The sequence below is a fragment of the Ranitomeya imitator genome, chromosome 4, assembly GCF_032444005.1.
Source record: "Ranitomeya imitator isolate aRanImi1 chromosome 4, aRanImi1.pri, whole genome shotgun sequence".
In the NCBI taxonomy this organism is placed as follows: domain Eukaryota; kingdom Metazoa; phylum Chordata; class Amphibia; order Anura; family Dendrobatidae; genus Ranitomeya; species Ranitomeya imitator.
This window is the reverse complement of record NC_091285.1, coordinates 281,004,659-281,028,206: the sequence shown is the minus strand read 5'-3', so window position 1 is coordinate 281,028,206 and position 23,548 is coordinate 281,004,659. Positions and strand designations below refer to the sequence as shown.

The 23,548-nt window shown below is 43.3% G+C and overlaps 1 protein-coding gene across 1 annotated transcript in view; it reads right to left on the bottom strand.

Annotated features, from left to right (window-relative positions):
- Positions 1 to 23,548, bottom strand: part of LEMD3 (LEM domain containing 3) — a 109,079-nt gene that overhangs the window by 31,570 nt on the left and 53,961 nt on the right. The window contains exons 5-8 of the mRNA XM_069764684.1: positions 22,560 to 22,639; positions 20,362 to 20,504; positions 11,897 to 11,998; positions 10,065 to 10,167 (exon numbers count right to left, since the gene is read on the bottom strand). Coding sequence (XP_069620785.1) covers positions 10,065 to 10,167; positions 11,897 to 11,998; positions 20,362 to 20,504; positions 22,560 to 22,639 — 428 coding nt within the window. The remainder of the gene's footprint in view (positions 1 to 10,064; positions 10,168 to 11,896; positions 11,999 to 20,361; positions 20,505 to 22,559; positions 22,640 to 23,548) is intronic.

Sequence of the window (23,548 nt, the reverse complement as noted above, 5' to 3'; positions counted from 1 at the left end):
TGCACAGTTCTGGTCTCCGGTGTATAAGAAAGACATAGCTGAACTGGAGCGGGCGCAGAGAAGAGCGACCAAGGTTATTAGAGGACTGGGGGATCTGCAATACCAAGATAGGTTATTACACTTGGGGCTATTTAGTTTGGAAAAACGAAGACTAAGGGGTGATCTTATGTTAATGTATAAATATATGAGGGGACAGTACAAAGACCTTTCTGATGATCTTTTTAATCATAGACCTGAAACAGGGACAAGGGGGCATCCTCTACGTTTGGAGGAAAAAAGGTTTAAGCATAATAACAGACGCGGATTCTTTACTGTAAGAGCAGTGAGACTATGGAACTCTCTGCCGTATGATGTTGTAATGAGTGATTCATTACTTAAATTTAAGAGGGGACTGGATACATTTCTGGAAAAGTATAATGTTACAGGGTATATACACTAGATTCCTTGATAGGGCGTTGATCCAGGGAACTAGTCTGATTGCCTTATGTGGAGTCGGGAAGGAATTTTTTTCCCCAAGGTGGAGCTTACTCTTTGCCACATGGGTTTTTTTTGCCTTCCTCTGGATCAACATGTTAGGGCAAGTTAGGTTAGGCTATGGGTTGAACTAGATGGACTTATAGTCTTCCTTCAACCTTAACTATGTAACTATGTACTCCGGACAAATTGGACAACCACTTTAGTGGTCCAATTCCTCCTGTTACCCTTGGGGAAAAAAAAAATTGGGGGCTAAAAAAATCGTTTTTGTGGAAAGAATAAAAAAGATTTTTTTTATTTTCATGGCTCTGCGTTATAAACTTTAGTGAAACACTTGGGGGGGGGGGGGGGGGTTCAAAGTGCTCACCACACATCTAGATAAGTTCCTTAGGGGAGTGTTTTTACAGTTGAAAGAACTCAGTGTTCCACCGCAGCCCCCTTCTCCCTGGAGCTAATCCCTGTACCATGTTGGGCAAGATATTAAAATATAGAGACAGACATTCTTAGAAAGGCCAGAGAAATGGAGGATCTCACGGTTGGAGGTCAGAGAATTGCCATTTATCTGGATTACTCCACTGCGGTCCAGAAACAGAGAATCCAGTTTACTGGTGTCAAGAGACGTCAAGAGAGCTGGGGGTGCAATACTCCATGTTTTTTTCCGGCGAGACTAAGAGTGGTGGCTTTTAATAGAGTTCATTTTTTCCTGACACCAGAGGACGCTACCCAGTGGATTGATATTAATGCTAAGAAAATACAAGCTAAAGGAGACGGAGAACTCAGATATGGATATGGGATATTGGTTTCTCTTTGAAAGAGGAGAATTGGGTTAATTGCATACTTGTTTACTGCTTGTATTCTTTTCAATTAAGAAAGAGGAGTTTAGCCATTCTGGTTCTTTGGCCAGACAATGCTGCAATAGATGATGATGTTCGTCCTTCGCTTTTGAAGATGACCATGACTTCAGGGTTAGAAGAGAATTAATAGTTATGGGTCCGGAGGTGGCTGATGAGTCCAATCCGGGCCCTGAAGGTTCGCCCACATACTTGACATACGAAAGCAGATGTGGTCAGTACACCAGATTCTGCTTGTGCCTTGCGTACAGCACGCTTTGTTTTTGCGTCACCGATTTTTCCATCTTCAGCTGCACGTGCTCCTGAGGTGATCCTGCCCCAACCTGGGCAAGCTCTTCCCATTCATTGGTGTTGACTTCCAGGTTTTTGAGAGACACCTTAAGGCAGTCTTTATAGCGCTTCTTCTGCCCCCCGACTGCTCGCTTTCCTTGGCACAGTTCTCCGTACAGCAGTTGTTTCGGTAGTCGGCTGTCCGGCATTCGGACCACATGTCCAGCCCACCTGGCTTTGACTTTCAGCAGGAGAGTGTAAATGCTGCAGAGCCCAGTTTGTTCCAGAATTGCCGTGTCTGGGACATTGTCTTGCCACCTGATGTGGAGGAGTCTGCGGAGGCAACTCATGTGGAAATGATTAAGCTGTTTAGCATGCCGGCTGTACACTGTCCAGGTCTCGCTAGCATAGAGAAGTGTGGTGAGGACCACCGCGCAGTAGACCTTCAGCTTGGTGGTAGATAATATGGAGGGCAGAGGAGTGCTTTAGAAAAAGGTGTTCTGCGAATGTGTATTATACCTCTGTTCTAGGTTTTGAAATGTTTTAGATGAATAAAAAAAGTACAGAGTGGTGACCTTAATGGTGGCGGGAGAGGGAAGGAGAAAGTAATCCAAGGGAGAGTGTCTAATGGGCAGAGGAGCCCCACTCTCCACGAGGAAAAAGCATTAGTTGGGGGGGAGGGTAGGGATGGGAGTTGAGAGTTCAAAGCAGGGGGGAGGGGTTAGACGTCTCAGGCAAAGAAATAAGGTTACTCTGAAGGTTGACGAGAGGTATGATGGGGGACCGTATTAAAATACCGAGTTGGAATATAAGAGGCCTAGCGGATAAAACCAGGCAGGCGGCGGTTTTACACTATGCTCGTGATCAAAGGGCCTCATTGATATGTCTGCTTGAAACATGTAGTGCGTGAGGGTTGATGTCTTGTCTAGGCGCTGGATACAGAAAGCGTATCACTCTACTTTCTCTACGTACTCAAGGGGAGTGTCAGTTGGATTCCTGCAGGGGTGCGATTTGAGGAGATGAAGGTGTATGTTGATGCAGATGGTCAATATGTGGTGGTGAAATGTAAATTGCTGGGGTGCTGTGTGTAGTGGCTATGTATATTCCACCTCCCTATTCCAGTAAGAAAATTAGAGAAGTGTTGGAGCTGGTGGGGTGAGGGGACCCGATACCACATATTATTGAGGTCTCCAATGATTAGATGTGATGACTTCTGGGATAGGAACAAAAACTTACAGAATAGGTCTGAAGGTCATACTACTACGTTTGATTCATATGTTCAGGAAATTGGCATGATTGATCTGTGGAGGGTGCGACACGTTTACTGTTAGGGCAGTGAGAATCTGGAATTGCTTGCCTGAGGAGGTGGTGATGGCGAACTCAGTCGAGGGGTTCAAGAGAGGCCTGGATGTCTTCCTGGAGCAGAACAATATTGTATCATACAATTAGGTTCTGTAGAAGGACGTAGATCTGGGGATTTATTATGATGGAATATAGGCTGAACTGGATGGACAAATGTCTTTTTTCGGCCTTACTAACTATGTTACTATGTTACTATGTTGGGGAGAGGGGGTATTCTTGCTACTCACCGGCCCATGATACCTCATCTAGAATAGATATGGCTCTTGGAAATGAAATGTTAGATACAATGGTGGGAGATGTGAGATACCTGTCATGGGCATTTTCGGATCATAATCAGATTGAGGTGGAGCTGTGGCCGATAGGGGCGCGGGCCGGGTGCAGGGGAGAGTGGAAAATTCACCCTAACTGGTTGCGCAGTATTGATATAGACAACATACAGCGGGAGATAGGAGTTTTTTGAGTTTAATGATGGGAGTGCTGATATACCTACTATTTGGGAGATTATGAAAGCATATCTGAGGAGATTGCTGTTTAGAGATATTAGTAGATGTAAGCAGCGAGCAAAACAGGAAGAAAGAATGGCAAGTGAGAGGCTAAAGGTACCTTCACACATAACGATATTGTTAACGATATCGTTGCTATTTGTGACGTAGCAACGATATCGTTAATGAAATCGTTATGTGTGACAGCGACCAACGATCAGGCCCCTGCTGGGAGATCGTTGGTCGCTGAATAAAGTCCAGAACTTTATTTCGTCGCTGGACTCCCTGGAGACATCGCTGGATCGGCGTGTGTGACACCGATCCAGCGATGTCTTCACTGGTAACCAGGGTAAACATCGGGTAACTAAGCGCAGGGCCGCGCTTAGTAACCCGATGTTTACCCTGGTTACCATCCTAAAAGTAAAAAAAAACAAACAGTACATACTTACCTACAGCTGTCTGTCCTCCAGCGCTGCGCTCTGCACTCCTCCTGTACTGGCTGTGAGCCGGAAAGCAGAGCGGTGACGTCACCGCTCTGCTTTCCGGCTCCCAGACAGTACAGGAGGAGAGCAGAGAAGCAGAGCGCAGCGCTGGAGGACAGACGGCTGTAGGTAAGTATGTACTGTTTGTTTTTTTTTTACTTTTAGCATGGTAACCAGGGTAAACATCGGGTTACTAAGCGCGGTCCTGCGCTTAGTAACCCGATGTTTACCCTGGTTACCGGCATCGTTGGTCGCTGGAGAGCGGTCTGTGTGACAGCTCTCCAGCGACCAAACAGCGACGCTGCAGCGATCCGGATCGTTGTCGGTATCGCTGCAGCGTCGCTAAATGTGAAGGGGCCTTAAGAGTAGCGGAGGATGAAATGATTGCTCTGAGTACCCCTGAGGCTGGGAACTGTTAAAAGGAGCTCAGAATAAAATGGATAAAATTCTTTTGGAGAGGGCGGAGAGAAAGAAAGTTTCAGAGACTAGCTTTTTATCAGGAGGGGGAGGCGGTGGGTCATATGCTGTCGCTGGTGGCCTCTGCTTGGAGGAGTACATCACTTGTGCATTCATTGGTTTCAGCAAACGGTGCGAAGGTGCTGGAGACTTCTGAGATTTTGGATGTCTTTACAGACTTCTATGCGGATTAATACTCCTCGCGGGTGGATGCATCGATGGGAGACACTGAGGCTTTTTTAGGGGGACTTGAGTTGCCTAAGCTGAGTGAGGATGACAGGGAAAGTTTGGAGGCACCTATTACGGATGATGAATTGAGCCGGGCATTAAGGTCAATGGCAAGGGGTAAGGTGCCAAGGGCAGATGGACTACCAGCTGAAATTTACAAAGATATGGAAGAAGTGTTGATGCCCAGATTAAGAGTGGTCTCGGAGGAGGCTAAGAGTTGGGAATCCTGCCAGCCTCCATGAGAGAAGCCATAAAAGTGGTAAACCCAAGGACGATAAAGACTTACGATATCCTGAGTCATACCAACCAATTTCTTTGCTTACAACAGATGTCAAGCTTCTGGCCAGGGTGTTGGCAACCAGACTGTCAGGTGTTATCTCTAAATTAATACATCCGGATCAGTCAGGCTTTATGTTTGACAGGTCTATGGCAACTTAAGGCTTTTTATGAATGTACAGCTGGGTGCTGATAACTGTGGCCAAAGAGTTATTGCATCCTTAAATGCCCATAAGGCATTCGACAGTGTAGAATGGGCTAGAGTTAGGGTGAATGGAGAGTTTTCTTGTACGATTAAGTTACATAGAGGGATGAGACAGGGGTGTCCACTCTCCCCTCTCCCATTTGCTTTGGCTGTTGAGCCGTTGGCCGCCAAGATTAGGCAGTCTGCTGAAGCATCTGGGTTTAAGTATGGGTCAATTGAAGAAAAGAGCGTTATACGCGGACGACATACTGCTGTTCCTGAGTGATCCACATGTCTCATTGGGAAATGCTATTCGGCTTATTGAAAGATTTGGAGCATTGTCGGGGTTGAGGATAAATTAGAATAAATCAACTGTTTAAAGATAGATGTTATTAAAATGATTCTCATGCCTAAGGCTGGTTTCACATTTGCGTTTAAAAACGTAGCGTTTTAAACGCAAACACATTTGGTGAAAAAACGCGTTTAAACGCTGCGTTTTTTTAGGCGCATGCGTTTTTGCATGTTTTAACACAAACGCGGCATTTTGACCCGTTTACATGCGTTTTTTCCTGCGTTTGCGTTTTTGAAACGCATGATGAGAAGTGTGTGACAGCTGCCAATCATCAAAATCAACTAGAAAACCCACTATAAACAGAAATACCTAGGGTTAGGATCCCTAGTAACCCTAGGGATCCTAACTCTAACCCTAAAACACAAACTAACCCTAACCCTAGGGACCCTAACCCTAGGGACCCTAAGGACCCTACCCCAAACCCTAGGGATCCTAACCCAAACCCTTAAAGTTAGGGTTGGGGGGTGGCTTTTCAGTGTGTATTCTTGTGTTTTTCTATAAAAACGCATGTGCTTAAAAACGCATGCGTTTACATAGACATTAATACTTTTTTTTGCGGCAAAAAAAGCCGCTTAAATTACTATATGTTGCATTTGTGCAACACAACGCATGCAGAAAAAACGCATGCGTTAAAACGCGTCAAAACGCATGCGTTTTTAATGTTAAGTATAGGGGAAAAAAACACATTTTTTTTGCTTTTTTTTGGTGAAACCAGCCTAAGATAATGTCTGTTCTCCATAACTCGCCTATTTGGATACCACGTGGGAAATTTAAGCTGATTAACTCCTTATTTAGGAATTTGGTGTGGGGGAAGCAGCATCCCCACATTAGGTTTGAGACGCTTCAGAGACCTGAAGGAGGTTTGGCTTTGCCTTCCCCCGAAATATACTTCCTGGCGGCTCAGTGCCAGCAATTAAAGGGCTGGGAGTGTGAGGAGTCTTCCAGCGTGGTCCAACAGCTGATAGAGAGGGTGACGACAAGATGTCCTGCGGTACAGTGCTTGGAAGATGGGTCTCTGGGGGCACATGGGAAAATCTATCCTACGCCATTCCTGATATATAAATTATGGGGAAGAGTTAGCAAATTTCTGGAGTCATCTGTCTTACCAGGTTCTCCCCACTGTGGTTTAATAATTTACCAGAGTTTATGGCAATGGGATGCTTACGAGAATGGCAGGTCAGGGGGATACGATATGTCTATCAGGTTCTAGAGCGGCGAGAGCGGAAATCCTTTTCCCAGCTACAATCGGAATTTGGTATTAGGGCTTCTGGGGGATATCAACATGCACAGGTGAGACATGCGTTAAATGCCCAGAACAGGGGAGACTTAAAATTCAAGGCGATTTAGTGTTGGAGTATGTGTGTGGAGAGGGGGCAACGAGATGGGTTATTTCTATCTGTACAGAGACCTACTACATACTCATTTATTGGGTTTCCCGATTGGAGCTAAAACTAAATAGGAGAGAGAATTGGGCCATTTAGTGGATGAAACATGTATTTGTGTTAGAATGGATACCAGAACTGTCACTGAATGAACCGTATAGACTGTCTCAGCTTTATGTCCTACATAGAGTGTATAGATCTCCAGATGCTTTGTATAAGGCCGGATTGCGGTCTGATTCGGAGTGCCCTAGGTGTAGGAATGACAATGCTGGACTGCTTCACATGCTCTGGACGTGTCCGTGGTTGGCTACTTTCTGGTTGGTGATTATCAGTCGAATAGAGGGGGCTATAAATGCGTGGTCCCAAGGGAACCGGCTGTGTTTGTTGGGCTATGTACAGGAGATAAGGTTAGATAATTTGAAGATGGCAATTGCTAGACTATTGTACATGGGTCAGAAGGTCATAGCAAGAAACTGGATAAAAGAGGATCCACCTTCGAGAGGAGAAGATCTTCAATATGTGAAACATGTTATTACTCTAGAAAAGGGAGTTAACCATAAAAGAGGGAAAGTGGAGTTTTATGATAAACTGTGGACGCCTTGGCTGGAATTGGGGTGAGGGATGAGGGAAGAACGTTCTGGGAAGTTTTTTCCTTTTGGAATGTTTGTTTATAAGGGGACAGTAGGAGTCATCACATACAGTAATACTAAAAGTATATGCCGGTATACGATATGCTAAGGGAAGAGCGTGAGCTGTTTAAATGGGGAGAAAGGGGGAGGGGAGGAGATCTTTAAAATCCCTGAATTGTTGTAAAATGTTCATCGTGATTTTATACTTAATAAAAATCTATTTGAGCTAAAAAAAAATAAAAAAAAAGTTCCGAAGGGGGGGGTCTAGTTTCCAATATGGGGTCACTTGTGGGGGGTTTCCACTGTTTAGGTACATCAGGGGCTCTGCAAACGCAACGCAATGCCCGCAGTCCATTTCATCAAATTCTGCATTCCAAAATGCCACTTCTACCCTTCGGAGCCCCAACGTGTGCTCAAACAGTAATTTTCGCCCACATATCAGTGTACTCAGGAAAAATTGCACAACAACTTTTGTTTCTCCTGTTACCCTTGGCAAAATTAAAAAATTGGGGGCGAAAAGATTTTTCTGAAAAAAATAGGTTTGAATTGTTACTGCTCTGCATTATAAACTTCTGTGAAGCACTTGGGGGTTCAAAGGTTCTGTAGAAGGACATAGATCTGGGGATTTATTATGATGGAATATAGGCTGAACTGGATGGACAAATGTCTTTTTTCGGCCTTACTAACTATGTTACTATGTAAAGTGCTCACCACACATCTAGGTAAGTTCCTTAGGGGGTCTACTTTCCAAAATGGTGTCACTTGTGGGGGGTTTCCACTGTTTAGGCACATCAGGGGCTCCCAAAAGCGACATGGCGTTTAATCTCAATTCCAGCCAATTTTGCATTGAAAAGTCAAATGGTGCTCCTTCCCTTCCGAGCTCTGCCATGTGCCCAAACAGTGGTTTACTCCCCACATATGGGGTATCGGCGTACTCAGGACAAATTGTACAACAACTTTTGTGGTCCAATTTCTCCTGTTACACTTGGTAAAACAAAACAAATTGGTTTTGAAGTAAATTTTTTGTGAAAAGTGTTTTTTTTTTTTTTAAACATTCCAAAAATTCCTGTGAAGCACATGAAGGGTTAATAAACTTCTTACATGAGGTTTTGAGCACCTTGAGGGGTGCAGGTTTTAGAATGGTGTAACTTTTTTGGTATTTTCTATCATATAGACCCCTCAAATGGACTTCAAATGTGATGTGGTCCCTAAAAAAAAAAAAAAAAAAAAAAGGTGTTGTAAAAATGAGAAATTGCTGGTCACCTTTTAACCCTTATAACTCCCTAACAAAAAAATTATTTTTGGTTCCAAAATAGTGCTGATGTAAAGTAGAAATGGGGGAAATGTTACTTAAGTATTTTGTGACATATCTGTGATTTAAGGGCATGAAAATACAAAGTTGGAAAATTGCAAAATTTTCAAAATTTGCCAAATTTCCGTTTTTTCCCCCCACAAATAAACGCAAGTAATATCAAAGATTTTACCACTATTATGAAGTACAATATGTCCCGAGAAAATGTCAGAATCACCGGGATAAGTTGAAGCGTTTTAGAGTTATAACTTCACAAAGGGACAGTGGTGAGAATTGTAAAAAATGGCCCGGTCATTAACGTGCAAACCACCCTTGGGGGTAAAGGGGTTAGAGATAGGTACGCAGGACGCATGCAGAAGTAGGCAGACCTAAACGGAAGTAGTGTGGAAGTGGGCGAAGCTTCAGGGAGGAAGTATGCAGCCGTCTGCAAAGCCCTGGTACGCAAGTGTGAATGCAGCCTAAGGCTACTTTCACACTAGCGTTTTTTTAATACGTCGCAATGCGTCGTTTAGGGGAAAAAACGTATCCTGCAAAGTTGTTTGCAGGATGCGTTCTTGCCCCATAGAGTAACATTACCGACGCATTGCGAGGTATTGACACACGTCGCAACCGTCGTGCGACGGTTGCGCCGTGTTGTGGCAGTCCGTCTGCAGCAAAAAAAACACGTTTCATGTAACTTTTTTGCTCCCGGCGGTCCGCCACAACACGGCGCAACCGTCACACGACGGTTGCGACGTGTGTCAATACGTCGGTAATGTTACTCTATGGGGCAAAAACGCATCCTGCAAACAACTTTGCAGGATGCGTTTTTTCCCCTAAACGATGCATTGCGACGTATTCAAAACAACGCCAGTGTGAAAGTAGCCTTAGTCTCCTGTGCTGCTTCGTCCCGGATGGCAGCTTTTCAGAGTCAAACATGTCTAGCTGAAGTCATGCAGCCAGTGTCCGATACACGCAAAATGTATCAGCCGCCAGGTTCCCGTTAATCCTTTCCAATTTGAGGACATTTTCATTTGTGCGCTTTTCAGGCACACCCCCAGTAAATGATCCAAGTTACCTGGACTTGAAAACTCATTAGGGGACAAACTTTTCCAATATCTCAAGAGGTGAAAAAAAAAAAGAAAAGTTTTGCTAGACCATTGGGACCCCCAATGATCCAGAACTCTACTTTATTGAAGGTCTGTGCAACTATCATTTGCTCCATATGTTAAGATCCCAGGAACAGTTATTTTTAGTTGATGTCAATTGTACAAATATAACTGGCATCACATGTGTGCATGCATAATTCCATATCATCACCATAAGATCAAAACCAGTAACATACCTGTCACATGGAGGTATCAAAGAATCTCTCACATGGGGGATTGGTGTATACGGCTCTAGTTCTTTGTTTTCTTGGCAAGCTTCATTGTGACTTTTTAACACATCTGAAGGCACAATGACATGTTACTTGTAACAAGCTTTATAAGTGTAATGGTATATGGCATATACAGTGGGGAAAATAAGTATTTGATACACTGCAGATTTTGCAAGTGCAAGTTTTCCCACCTACAAAGAATGGAGGTCTAATTTTACCGTATGTACACTTCAACTGAGAATCTTTTAGAAAAACAAAAATCCAGAAAATCACATTGTAGGAATTTTAACCCCTTTCCGACATCGGGTGTAGTAGTACACAGATGTCAGACTCCCTCCCTATGGTGTGGGCTCCGGCGCTGAGCCCACATCTCTTCCGGCCCAAGTCAACAGTTTTGAACAGCTGAAATGTGCCTCTAACAGCCGAGGGTGGAATCACAATCCACCTGCTGCGGTTAACTAGTTAAATGCTGTCAATCTCTGACAGCGGCATTTAATGCACGCTTCTGGCAAACACGCCAGAAATCCCACCCATCGGTGACCCAGTCACATGATCGCGGGTCACCGATGGTTTGGCATGAAAATCAGAGGTCTCCAGCTGACCTTTATGCTTCTTACTCCCAAATTACTATGAGCACCGCCCTATGATCGGCACTCATAGCAAGTGAGCAATTCTGCTACATACAGGCGATCTGGTCATCACCTGTATGTAGCAGAGCCAATCAGATTATGGCAGCTTCTAGTCTCCCATGGAGACTATTGAAGCAAGCCAAAAAGTTGAAAAGAAAAAAAAAAGTTTAAAAATATAAAAAAATTTAAAGAGTTCAAATCACACCAGAAATACGGGCAAATGGTATTAAAAACATCAGCTCGGCGCACAAAACAAGTCCTCACCCAGCCCCAGATAATGGAAAATGGTGCACTTTGTTTTCCTTTTAAACTTTAGGTTCTTTTTAATTTAATTGAGAGAAAAAACCCCAATTTCTATTACTCAATCTGTTAAAACCAAAAGGTGCCGTTCAAAAGTGCAACTCGGCATACAAAAACATGCCCTCACATGGCCATTTTGACCACCAAAAAAAAAATAAAAAAAAGTTATGGCTCTAGGAATAAGGGGAGCAAAAAATTAAAATGCAAAACAAAATGCCTCTGGTCATTAAGGAGTTAAATAATTAAATTGCATTTTGCATGAAGTATGTATTTGACAAGTATTCTGGCTCTCAGACAGTTTCTCTTTATGAAGTCCTTCACCTCTGCACTCATTACCTGTATTAATTGCACCTGTCCACACTCACTATAACCTCTCCACCATGGTCAATACCAAAGAGTTGTCTAAGGACGCCAGGGACAAAATTGCAGACCTGCACAAGGCTGGGATATACTTATTTTCCCCATTACATTAGTAATTAAATACCATATGCACAGTCAAAATGGAAATAGGCATTACAGAAATAAAAGTAGCAATAAACAACTGCAATATATTTGTACCATATGTGAAATTCCTTCTAACTGTTCATGTATCCAAGACATTTATTTTAGGACACTGGCTTGATGTGATTTTTTTTAATACAACTACTTGAGGGGGAAAACCCAAATACCTCCGAGTCCACAGGTGAGAAATATCAGCTGTGTTCACATAGAAAATAGTCCTCGCAGCATTGAAAGGAATACTAATATTCCATTAATCTGTATTTTTATTCCATAGCTAGTTTACTTGTTGAGCCAATTACGTATAAACATTCAATAGATACAGATTATAATGTATACAACTACAGCAAAATCTTGTATAACAATACTAACCAATAATTTTCACCACAAGGTCATACATTTGCTTTGTTTCCTCTTCCTCTTTTTTCCAGTGGTATCGCATATACTGAAGCGCTCCAAAAACCCCAGCAACACCTTCACAAATATAGAAAAGAAAGTAATTAAATGTTCAATGCCACCATTCACTGAATAATGGGGTTTGACAAAACATGCTGAAAAAACAAAACAAAAAAAAAAGTCTTGGGCTGCGTGTCCACGAACAGGATGGCCGGCGGTTTAGTCGGAGCTGCAATCCCGCTCTGCGCTAAGCCCCACCCCCTTCTGGGACACGATGATGCCGGATGTGTTCATAGCACACATCCGGGATCATCGCACCACACACATAGGGCCCTGTGCTAGATCTTGCGGCGGCGCAGCAAGATATACGGACACGCTGCGGTCTTAAAAGACGCGCCGCATGTCCGTAGTCGCAGGGCCGCCGCGTGCATGTTACCACACATAGTGGAGACGGGATTTCATTAAATCCCCTCCACTATGCTGTAACATCTGGACGCTGCGTGTTTGACGCTCTGTCTCTATGCAGCGTCAAACACGCAGCGTTTCCTGCACGTGGACACAGCCTTAAGTTCAGTCTATATATGAGCTTCACATGAGACCCAAGATGGCAGTGATGCATGTCTCCAGCGGGCACATGGCTGTCATATGAACCCATATGTGCCCCTTCATAGTGTTGCAGGAGCGCACAAGAACTCATTTAAATGCCGCTGTCAGTCAGATAGTGGCACCTATATTGACAAGTGCACTGTTGGGCCTCATGCAGACAGTGTTTTATCTGTATTTCACAGATGAGCATGTTCCCTTCAGACTGTCCACGCAAAATTAAAAAAAAAGGGATGAAAAATACCAATACAAGTCTATAGTATATATTAAAAAAAAAAAAAAAAAACAGCGCAGGGTTGTCATCTGTCCTGTGTTTACAAAGCCTCTGCTATTCTTTGCAAATTTATTCATCCAATCGTGTATATAAATGATAAACACAGAGACCCTTTTCATCCTTTTGCGAGTACAATACACGTAATATTGGTGTAAAGGGAACTGGTCAGTGGGATCAACACTCCCTAGAGATCTGAGCATAGTCATGGGAAGCTGAATAAAAGGATACCACGACATCTGCAATCTGATGTCCTATTCCAGAGAAATCCACTTTCTTATTTGTAAATGAACTCTTCCAGGCTATGGGGTAGATGTCTCCCTCCTTTATTTAAAAAGGGAACCTGTCACCAGGTTTGGGTAATACGAGTTACAGCCACCCCCTTTCAGGGATTATATACAGCATTCTATAATGCGGTGTATAAGCCTCTGATCTGACCTGTAAGAGAAGAAAAATAAATTATACTCGCCTGCGAGGTGGTGCGGTCCGGTGGGTGTCACTGTTCTTGGTCCAGCGCCTCACATCTTGCGATCCACATCCTCCTGCTTACTTCATGTGGATGACATGTCCCTGCGTCATCCACACAGGCTCCCCAGAATCGCACTTCTGCGCAGGCGTAGTTCTCTGTCCTGTTGAGGGCAGAGCAAAGTACTGCAGTGTGCAGGTGCCGGGAAAGGTCAAAGAGACCCAGCGCCTACGCACTGCAGGACTGACCACGCAGGTGAGTATAATAGTTATATTTCTTCTCCTACAGGTCGGATCGGGGGCTGATATACAGCATTTTAGAATGATGTAGACAAGCCCTGAAAGGCGGTGGCCGTAACTCGTATCGGTCAAACCTGGTGACAGGTTCCCTTTAACATAATCTCTGGTGGGCGTTATCTGTGAGACAAGTAACAGAAGAGGACAAATAAAATGTGTCTTCTTGGAAACACTTGCAGCTCTGAGCTTTGCTGTACTGCAACCCTGTCTGCCTGTGAGATGGAAACAGAGGAACCTGCAGATGTGTCAGTGATAACCACACCGTTCTGTAGTGAGTGGCCATTACACATCACACTAGCAACACCCTCTCCATGAAAAATAAGCTCTGGAGGCAGCGTTATCTTCCAGGCAGTGTCCTCCCCAGACCCTGCAAGTGGCCATTTACCGGTATATAAATTGAGAGGATTTAAACAAGCACGTTGGCTCAGTGGTTAGCTCTGCAGAGCTGGGGTCCAGGGTTCATATCCCACCAATAACATTTGAAAGGTATGTTCTCAAGTTAGTGTGGGTTTCCTACGGGTACTCCGGTTTCCTCCCACACTCCAAAGACATACCGAAAGGGAATTTAGACTGTGAGCCCCATTGGGGACAGCTATGATAATGTATGTAAAGCTCAGCAGAAAATGATAGCGCTATAAGCAAAGCATAATAAATAAAAACAAGGCATCTGATAGAAGTACTAGAAGGTAACTTTTCAGCAGTCTCACCACATTTGACAGATCAATATGGGCTTACAGGTTATAGATAGCCTATATAAAAAGCAGTAAAATTAGGACGAGCATCTCCGTTATGCAACTGGCTGCACTGCTGCTTCTGGCCAAAATCTGACCACACACCGCTTTTGACTGCTGTTGGCTCAGGTCTGAAGTCATCCGCTTGCTCTACCCTACCCATTTTCTCATATTAGAGTTAGGGTGTATGCACATTGTAAAGTATTTGTTGCAGACATTTCCGCATCAAGAAGGGGGAATTAGTCCTATCCGTAATTGTATTTCCAAAAGTCCATCAAGACCGGGCCACCAGGAAGTTAGATTTTCTGATCCTCGATAGTGACAGGAACATAGGAGAGGTTCAACAGCCCCTCCCACCATTGATCTTTTCAAGTTCCACACCAGGATGGAGGCAACGCTATTCATTGAGCTTCATTCTACATAGGTTTATCTTACATAGCAGAAATGAATCGGGGGGTTGGGAAGAGAAATATAAGGGGTGATGTCATGGACTCCTGGAAATACAATTATCGTTAGCACCAATTCCCCTTTCCAGGACGTCCCTACTGAGAGCACCACCAGATGCAGTACCTGATAAACCAGAGAGACTTTTCTCCCAAAGGAAGTCTTAACTTGACAGAATGTCCAACTTATAATTCTTGCAAAAAGTGCCCAGATTTGACCATGTTGCTGCTCTGCAGATCTGGTCTACAGAGGCCCCTACTCATTAGGCCCATGTAGAGATTTCTCTAGTTGAATGGGCTCTGACTTTCTCATGAGTTTTACCCCCTCAGAAGAGTAGGCAATGCCAATTGCAGATTTAATCCACCTTGCCTCTATAGACTTTGAAGCCTTCTTTCTTCTGTTCTTGCCCCCAAATTGACTCGAGGTTAAAATCTATTCACCACTTCTAAGCGATCATGTATTGTAAAACAGTTTCTTACATTAAGGCAGAGACCTGAACATTCCTGATTTCCATGGTTCTGTCAGAAAAAGGGCAAAACGATTGATTCCTATGAAAAGTCATCACTATTTTGGGTAGGAATGCTGGATCCACTCCAAGAATGATAGATACAGTCCTCAACAACACCATGAAAGGGATCTCTGATGGACAAGGCCTGAATTTTCCCATGCACTTCGCAGTCATAGTAGCCACCAGGAAGACCGTTTTAAGGGATAGGGATCTTATACTTTCATCCTCTAAAAGGCTCATATGGGGGTCTACAGTGGTGTATGTAGAAATACATGCAGCCGCATGCTCTGGTCCCGAGTGCCGGCGGCAGTGTCGGGTATTGAGGTGTTAGTTTCTCGCATTGCACTTGCAAGTGTGACTCCGGCCTAAGGCTGAAATCTGGACCTTCAGTGTACTGGGTCTTAGTCATTTATCCTGACCGCAGAAGTCTAGGATCCTTGGGATCCAGGCAAACAGATGTAAACAAGTATACCATCAGACTATGGAAGTAGCGTCTTGATGGTAGGATGACTGACTCACCAGAGCCATCTGCCTTAGAAGGGAGAACCAACTTTTTTGGTCCAGAATGGAACTATTAGAATTACTCTGACCTCTATTTATGCCTTTTCCTAACCTCCCTCCCCAAGTTAACAAAAAGTTCAATAAAAATTTATTGGAAAAAGAATTAATCTGACCTGATCTTTCCAAATCTTCCATAGCACCCCTGGGATCCATGGAAGTGGAAGGAAGACATAAGCCAGATCCATGTCCCAACTCTGGAACAAGGGGGTCTATTCCATCAGGATTGTCCCCTGGTTTATCAGGGATTCTCACCACATTTGACCTATCTAAACTTTATATGGGCACACAGTTTTATAGACAGCTGAAAGAATGTCCTACCTGTATGCCTTTGTTGAGAAATCATCTTTTATCACTTTATATAAATGATCTCTTCCAGGCTCTGAAGAGGATCTTGTCGTCCAGAGCTGGTTATCTTTTTCAGACGAGTTATAAAATGTAGGGGGGGGTGGGAAGGGGGTTAACAGCATGACGTGTAGTGGCCACTCTGCATCACACTGCAGAGTTATGTCTGATTATAACTGACTAGTTATGAGGAACATGCTCGGATAATGCGTTAGAGTGTCTTGTTTTGCGTTGGTAGTCAGCCGCAACACATGCAGGGATTGACTGTTCGGCAATCCCCTCATGTGTTGCGACTGTCTACCATTGCAAAATATGCAGCTGCCGGCACTCCAATATTATTCATGCACGTCCAAAATACTGATAAAAGAACGTGATCACATAATGTGTTATCACTGACATCTGCAGGCTTCTCAGCTTCCATCTCACATATGAAATATTGTCGCAATATAGAGTTGAGAGAAGCAAAAAAAAAAAAAGTATGCAAGAAGACAAAAGTTAATTTCTCTTGTTCTGTGTTAGCTACTTGTCTCACTGGTAACTCCCCCTTCATAGAAAACAAGCTCTAGGGGAAGTCATCTTCCAGACAACATCCAGGCGCTGGGGAGGAAGAGGTCGTTTATATAAAACTGATGAGGATTTCACAAGGCATGTGATGTGAGGCATACAGGTAGGACTTTTTAGCATTCTATAACCTGAATGCCCATATTAATCGTTTAGATGGTCAAGTGTGGTGACAGATTCCCTTTAAGGAATTATAGTTATTCTGCCTTTGCATTTTTCCTGGAGGTGAATAGATCTACCGGAGGGATGCCCCAGCACTGGGTGAATTGATGGAATACCTCTATGTTCAGAGCCCATTCTGATGGCTCCTTCCTTATGCCGAGTGGTGTATCTCCAAGGCTAAGCACTGAAGATAGGGATGCTTCAGGCCCTGATGAAGTAAACCATATTGATGTCTGAGAAAATTCAGACATACTGGTTTCTGAGAACGGTCTGACACCTTCATTTTGTGTCCCATACAGCTCAAAGTGCTCTGTATATGTAGCGAACTGATGGCCAGGTGCCCTGAAGGTATTAGCCATTTATATGTGCTCCCCTACCTCTGCAGCTTGTGTCGGTAGTGATCTTCACGTATGGGGACAGTGTTTTCCTCTTTGAAGATTCATTGCTGAGGTCCATCAACTCAGATTCCTTCAGTTCTATCGATAGTCTTATTTTCTTGTCCAGACTACCTGGCTGTCCATCCCAGGAAGATAAAATTGCCTGTTGCAAGTCCCTTGTGTGGAACTGGCTCCACAGAAGGCTTGACATGCAAGATGCCATTAGACCTAGAACTTTCATGGCCTCTGAGTGATATACGTGCCTTCTTCTGAAAGGACTGAGTTTTTGCTCTGATCTCCACCTGCTTCTGTTTTGGGAGAAAATATGTGTATAGTCCCGAGTCCAGAAGAACCTAAAAATCAATCTTGCTTTTTTCTGGTTTGAGTTCTGATTTTTTTTTTTTTCCTTTAAATTTATAGTCCATCCCAGCCTGTCTAAATACGGATACTGTTGCAGCTAGGTGTAACTTTCACTGTTGTGATGAGTCCACTAGGAGAAAGTCATCCTGATACGGGATGATCGGAACATCCTTCTTAAGTAGGCCATAACTCCTGCGACCAGCTTGGTAAAGATTCGAGGCACAGAGGACATGACAAACGGAAGACACTAGAACTGGAAGTGATGGTTCTTGTCTTGTTCATCCGTGCAAATCTCAGGTACCTCTGGGCATGATGAATGGCCACCTGGTAGTAGGAGTTTTTCAGGTCCAGGGTACACCACCATATCTTTCCCTTTTAAAGGGAACCTGCAAGTCAGAAAAATGGTATTAACCTGCAGATATGGAGTTAATCTGCAGGTTAGTAGCATTATTAATCCGCTTGGAGCCTGCACTTACCAGAACACTGCAGTGAAAAGTTTATTGCTCCCAGCAGCGTTCCGGTTTCAATCACGTTGGTGGCGCTGGCACTAGTTGTCACTTGTCTCTTAGTATACAGATGTTCACCGTAGAACGCCGTACTTGACAGATGGATTAAAAGTTATATTTTATAACTTAATTTTTAAAAAATATTTATAAAGTGCAAAAACAAACCATCATTTGAATCAGCAACAGCCAAGTTCTCTTTGTCTAAACTACTATTTCACTCCTGGTGAACCTTGAGAGGAGAAACACGTTGAATGTTAAGTTAGTTCTTTTTATCTACAATTTTTTGCGGTTATAGATTGCTCCTGGTGGCTAGGTTATCTTATACCAAGGTTTCATCAATTGAGTATTCGTTCTCAGTTGGGATACTGCTTTTTTTGCCTTTCGGCACCCAATCCTATGGCGGTTATCATAAAGAACGCAACAATTATCCAAGTAATTGACCTGGTGACTTTTTTTTTTTTTTTTTTTTTTTTTTTTAAGATAGAAAGCCCCTTTTATGTGGACCTATTACTCCCCTCCTTTTTTGGATCTCTCCTGAAATCCATTTAGTAGAACATAAACAATGGTGTGTATTTTCCTGCTAGACTACTCTACCAATGAGGATTCTGGGTAATATTCCCTCACACCATCTTACTATTTACAAAAGGCACTAAGCACTTTACCTCCCATTTCCTCTTCAATTTATTTTTACTTTAAACACCTAGTGAGGGACAGCCGCCAATGAGCTGGGATGCCAACCCCTGCTGATAGGCAGTTCAAGCCACAGAAAGGCAAATATATAACATTTTTACATTTAAACCCCTCCGGATATCCGTTACCAGGATATATTGCCAATCAGACCCTTTAACACAAACCAATTTTTGCATTTATAGTCCACATGTGTCATAACATCTCACCCAGACATTCTTGGCTGTATTTGTTTTTTCTTCCCCTGTTTCATCTAGCTGGGCGAATCATGGACAAGCAGGGGCGCCATTGCGCAGATAATAGGGTGCCAACCTCGACTAGGAAGTAAGGTGGTTCAGCTTTGTAGTAGAGATAGGTACCTTTACAAGTGTCTTGATACCTTGGTGGTTGTGTGTTAATTTTTAAAAACCTTTATAATTTTTATTTTTTTTACCTGTATGGGGTTCTACAGTGAATACATGTTCTTACAGTAAAAATGCTCCTACATTGAATCTGTTTTCAACTGAGAATTAACTCACCTCTTGAGTATACTGAGCGGCAGGTGTAGCCGTGCCCCCAACACTGACTGAGCCAGCCCCAATGCAGAGCCAGGAGAATGGTTACATCCACAGCTCTGTATACTCAGCAGTGACTGAACGAGGTGTGGATATACCCAAAGTGTTACCAACACGGAAGGGGAGCGAGTTGTACGAAGAAGTGCAGCCAACTGTATTAGAGGGAAGAGTGTGCATGTGCACAAAAAGCATCAGTGCGCTTTGCTGTGGATTAAAGATCACACGTCTTGTATTAAAAGCAGTATATGAATGAAGCAGTGTAGAATTTAAATGGTGGTAATCAGCAACCTGGACATATCCAGTATGTATGCTGGCTACACATGAGATGGCAGCAGAATGAGCATTTGGGCAACAGCTCTACCTTTCCCTGTTCCCCGTACACAAATAGTCAGCTGTGCCATCCATGCATTCCTACTCTAGATGCAGCTTTTCTCAAAAGGAGGGGGTGGACATTTATATCTATACTCTCCGACTCCTCTCCCCAAATGAGAGGAAGAGTTTGGAAATCCCCACATGCATTAGATTGTCAGTAGATGTCTAGAACTTATTCTAGGGTTAGATGTAATGTGAAGCCATAATTGTGAGAACGGTGGAGGTCCAACACCCCCACTGATCAGAGGACACCTACTCAAGCAGCATCCAGGTATAAGTGATGCCTTGAGTAGAACTCAGCAGCCCCATACATTGCTTAGTGGACACTGCAGAGTATTGTGTATTATGTGAATGGCAGAGTAATTTTCAGATCAGTGGGGGTGTCAAGTGTTAGATCCCCAACTCATTACCTATAAGTATCTATAGGATAGGTCAATTGTTAAGTCGGACAACCCCGTTATTATATACACTAGACACTCCCACATTTGAAAATGCTGAAAAGAGGAACAGATTGTTTACTTCCATATGCAGTTTTCATATTAATGAAAGATACTACAGTTTAAAACTGCAAAGCAAAAACTGGTTCATAGAGCTATGTCAATGGTACACGCTACAGCACATATTGCATTAAGGAAGTTACCAAGAAGGAGGAGTGATAATCTGTGAGCTACAATCACAATGGCACGGCGGATGCGACATAGAAACGACATCTGCGGCTGTGTGGATTCCAAGTATTTCACACTCGTAATAGTTAATTTAGAGTCGTCGACATCTCCAAAGCACCTGAACAAAATAAAAAAATAAATAAAGTTAAACGGTTGTACATAAATGTCAATTATACTATGAACTTTCATTGAAATGTCAGAGCACAGTCCACTAGTCCAGACCGTAGTAGCAAGAGTGGGGCGATGCTGCTGGCCTCAGGGTGTGTTTGTGTGTGTTACATATGCATCTGTATGTGCTTATAACAAGTCACCGATCCTTCAGTGAGCTGCCTACTTTACATAATGCATACAACAGTTATATTACTGTTGATAATATATATTGTTGACAACACCTACAGTAATGTGGCTATTGTGAGGCTCAGAAAGAAAAAAAGTTATGTCCTGAAAAATGGCACAGGCGCAGTAGGATCTATCTTACAGCCAACTTTTTTTTCCAGCATTCACTGAAAGGGTTAACTAGGACGAAAGTTTGAGGCCATGTGCACACGTTCAGGATTTCTCGCAGAAAATTCCTGAGAAAAACCCGGACATTTTCTGCAGGAAATCCGTAAGAAAACTGCAAGCGATTTTGCAGCGGTTTTGACGCGTTTTCCCCAGACACTTCCCAATGCATTTTGTAGTGGGAAATCTGCAAAAAAAAACAGCAAAATTAATGAACATGCTGCGGTTTTTACAGCGATGCGTTTTTTTCACGGAAAAAAACCGCATCATGTGCACAAAACATGCGGAATTCTTTCTAAATGATGGGATGCTTATTGTATGCTTTTTTTGCGGTTTTATAGCGTTTTTATCGGGAAAGACATGCAACGTGTGCACACAACCTTATGGTTGGGTCGTTCTGGACGCAGCAAGACTAAATGTGTATTGTGTTTTTTATTCATTTAAGAAAAGTTAAAAATATTCTAAACTATTTTTACATTGTCCCACTATGGGACATCATCTTTACACTAATCTGATACTCTGCAATGCTTTAAGGCTATGTGCACACGCAGAAAGCTCTGCGAATTTTTCTGCAGTGGATTAGAGAAATCCGCAGGTAAAACGCACTGCATTTTACCTGCGGATTTACAGCGGATTTTATGCAGATTTTGTGCGGATTCCACCTGTGGTTTTACACCTGCGGATTCCTATTATGGAGCAGGTGTAAATCGCTGTGGAATCCGCATAAAGAATTGACATTCTGCGGAATGTAACCCGCAGCGTTTCCACGCTATTTTTCTGCAGCATGGGTACTGCGGATTGCGTTTTCCATAGGTTTACATTGTACTGTAAACGCAAGGAAAGCTGCTGCGGACCCGCAGCTGCAAGTCCGCAGCAAAATCCGCAACGTGTGCACATAGCCTTACATTGCACCAGAACATTGACAGGCAGTGTAGGTGGTGTGACAGCTCCTGCTCTTAGCAGGCGTTCACAGGCTACCTTCCCTGCAGGACCCCACAGCCATCTTGTGGCCTGGGGTTACCATGGAGACAATCAGCACAACACAATTGCATCATGTTGTGCTCATGGGAGCAGACTGGGATCTCACTCCCTCTGCAATGCTTCTCTGTCACTATTGACAGCAGCACAGGGATTAAACGTCCACGATCTGTGCTAGCACCGACTGGGCATTGCTGCAGGGTGTCAGGATGACCAGGACCAATACAAGTGTATTGGTCCATGAAAACCACGTACAACACACAGATGCCATGTTCATGTTTAACACTGCTAAGTATAGCAGAAGCTTTGTAATTTATTTTTATACCCATCCCTGAAAAACACCGATGACAAATTGATGATAAAAATGGACACGGATGCAAAATACTGATCATACTGGTACAAATTTTTCAAGTACATGTTTAAATACGGACATGTGAATTAGGCATAACGACGCATATTCATGCTGCCTGTGTTTTAGGCAGCATGAATCAGAAGGCAGGTTCTCACTAATGCACCGTTCACAGGTTCGGTCTACAGAAACAAGCGACATCCTGGGAGCCTCTACTATTTATTAGACCCAACAAGGTTGCAGGTCCTGTCAAGCACCAAAAGTGCCTATGATGCTGGGGGAAGCAATGAAGAGCTGCATGTGTCACACAAAAGGTCATTATGTGAAACATGCTAAAACACTCACCTGATGCCAACATCTTTTCCTGACTGTAAAATCCATGCCAGAGAATTGTTGAGTTCACCAATATATTCTTGACCTAAACCCTGTAAAAAAAGCATAATTTGTAAAAACGTGGTGGGGGGGGGGGGGGGGGGGAGGGGTTTGGGGGCTTCGGGACAAACTAAAAACAAACTTGAGGGTGGGGGAGAAGAAAAAAAAAAAAAAAAAAAAACAGTAAAGACTTAGCTACTGCATTTTAAATCATCAATGTACCCAATGAAATTTCCTCCGGTGACATTGCTCCCAGTGCAGGCACCACACGCAGTTTAATAGCGTTATTTTGCATGACCAGTTCCCTTTAGAGTGAATTTTACACCAGATACATGCTGCCCAATCTGTGGGCAGCATGCATTAGGTGCTGTCTGTATCAACACAGCTAGGCACGTTGGACTCAAACGCAGCAGTGTTTCAGAGTACAATTTAAAAGCTGCCGGAGACTGGGACTGCTGTAGACTAGATGGACATGCAGGTCCTCGACTTTCTTTCCACCTGCTGACCTGAAGTTACAGGTCTCTGCTTACATGTGCGTATAGACAGATAACATGGCCGAAGCTGGTGGAGATCTATCGATAACATTTTTTTGTATTGGATGGTGAGGGGAAAAGATCTTTTTGCCTTCCAAAGAGAAATAAATCAGGTTTTCAAGGAGATTCAATTTACTCTAACACATTAAACAGAACTGCAATCTCTGGACACTAGTTTACAGAGAATGATACAGTGTACGGATTTATTTTATTAAATCCACTGATGGTCTCCAGCATTTTGATAGTAAATATAAATGTCAGATGAATGAGTCAGTGAACAAGACTATGGAGGATAGAGGAAAGATATATATCTTGGTACCGTGTTAGCCAGTGGATAGAAAAATATTTAGAATTGAGAGTCCTCAGTGGTTGATACCTTTTTAATGGCTAACTGAAAAGATGGTAAAATACAAGATTTTGAGACTACAC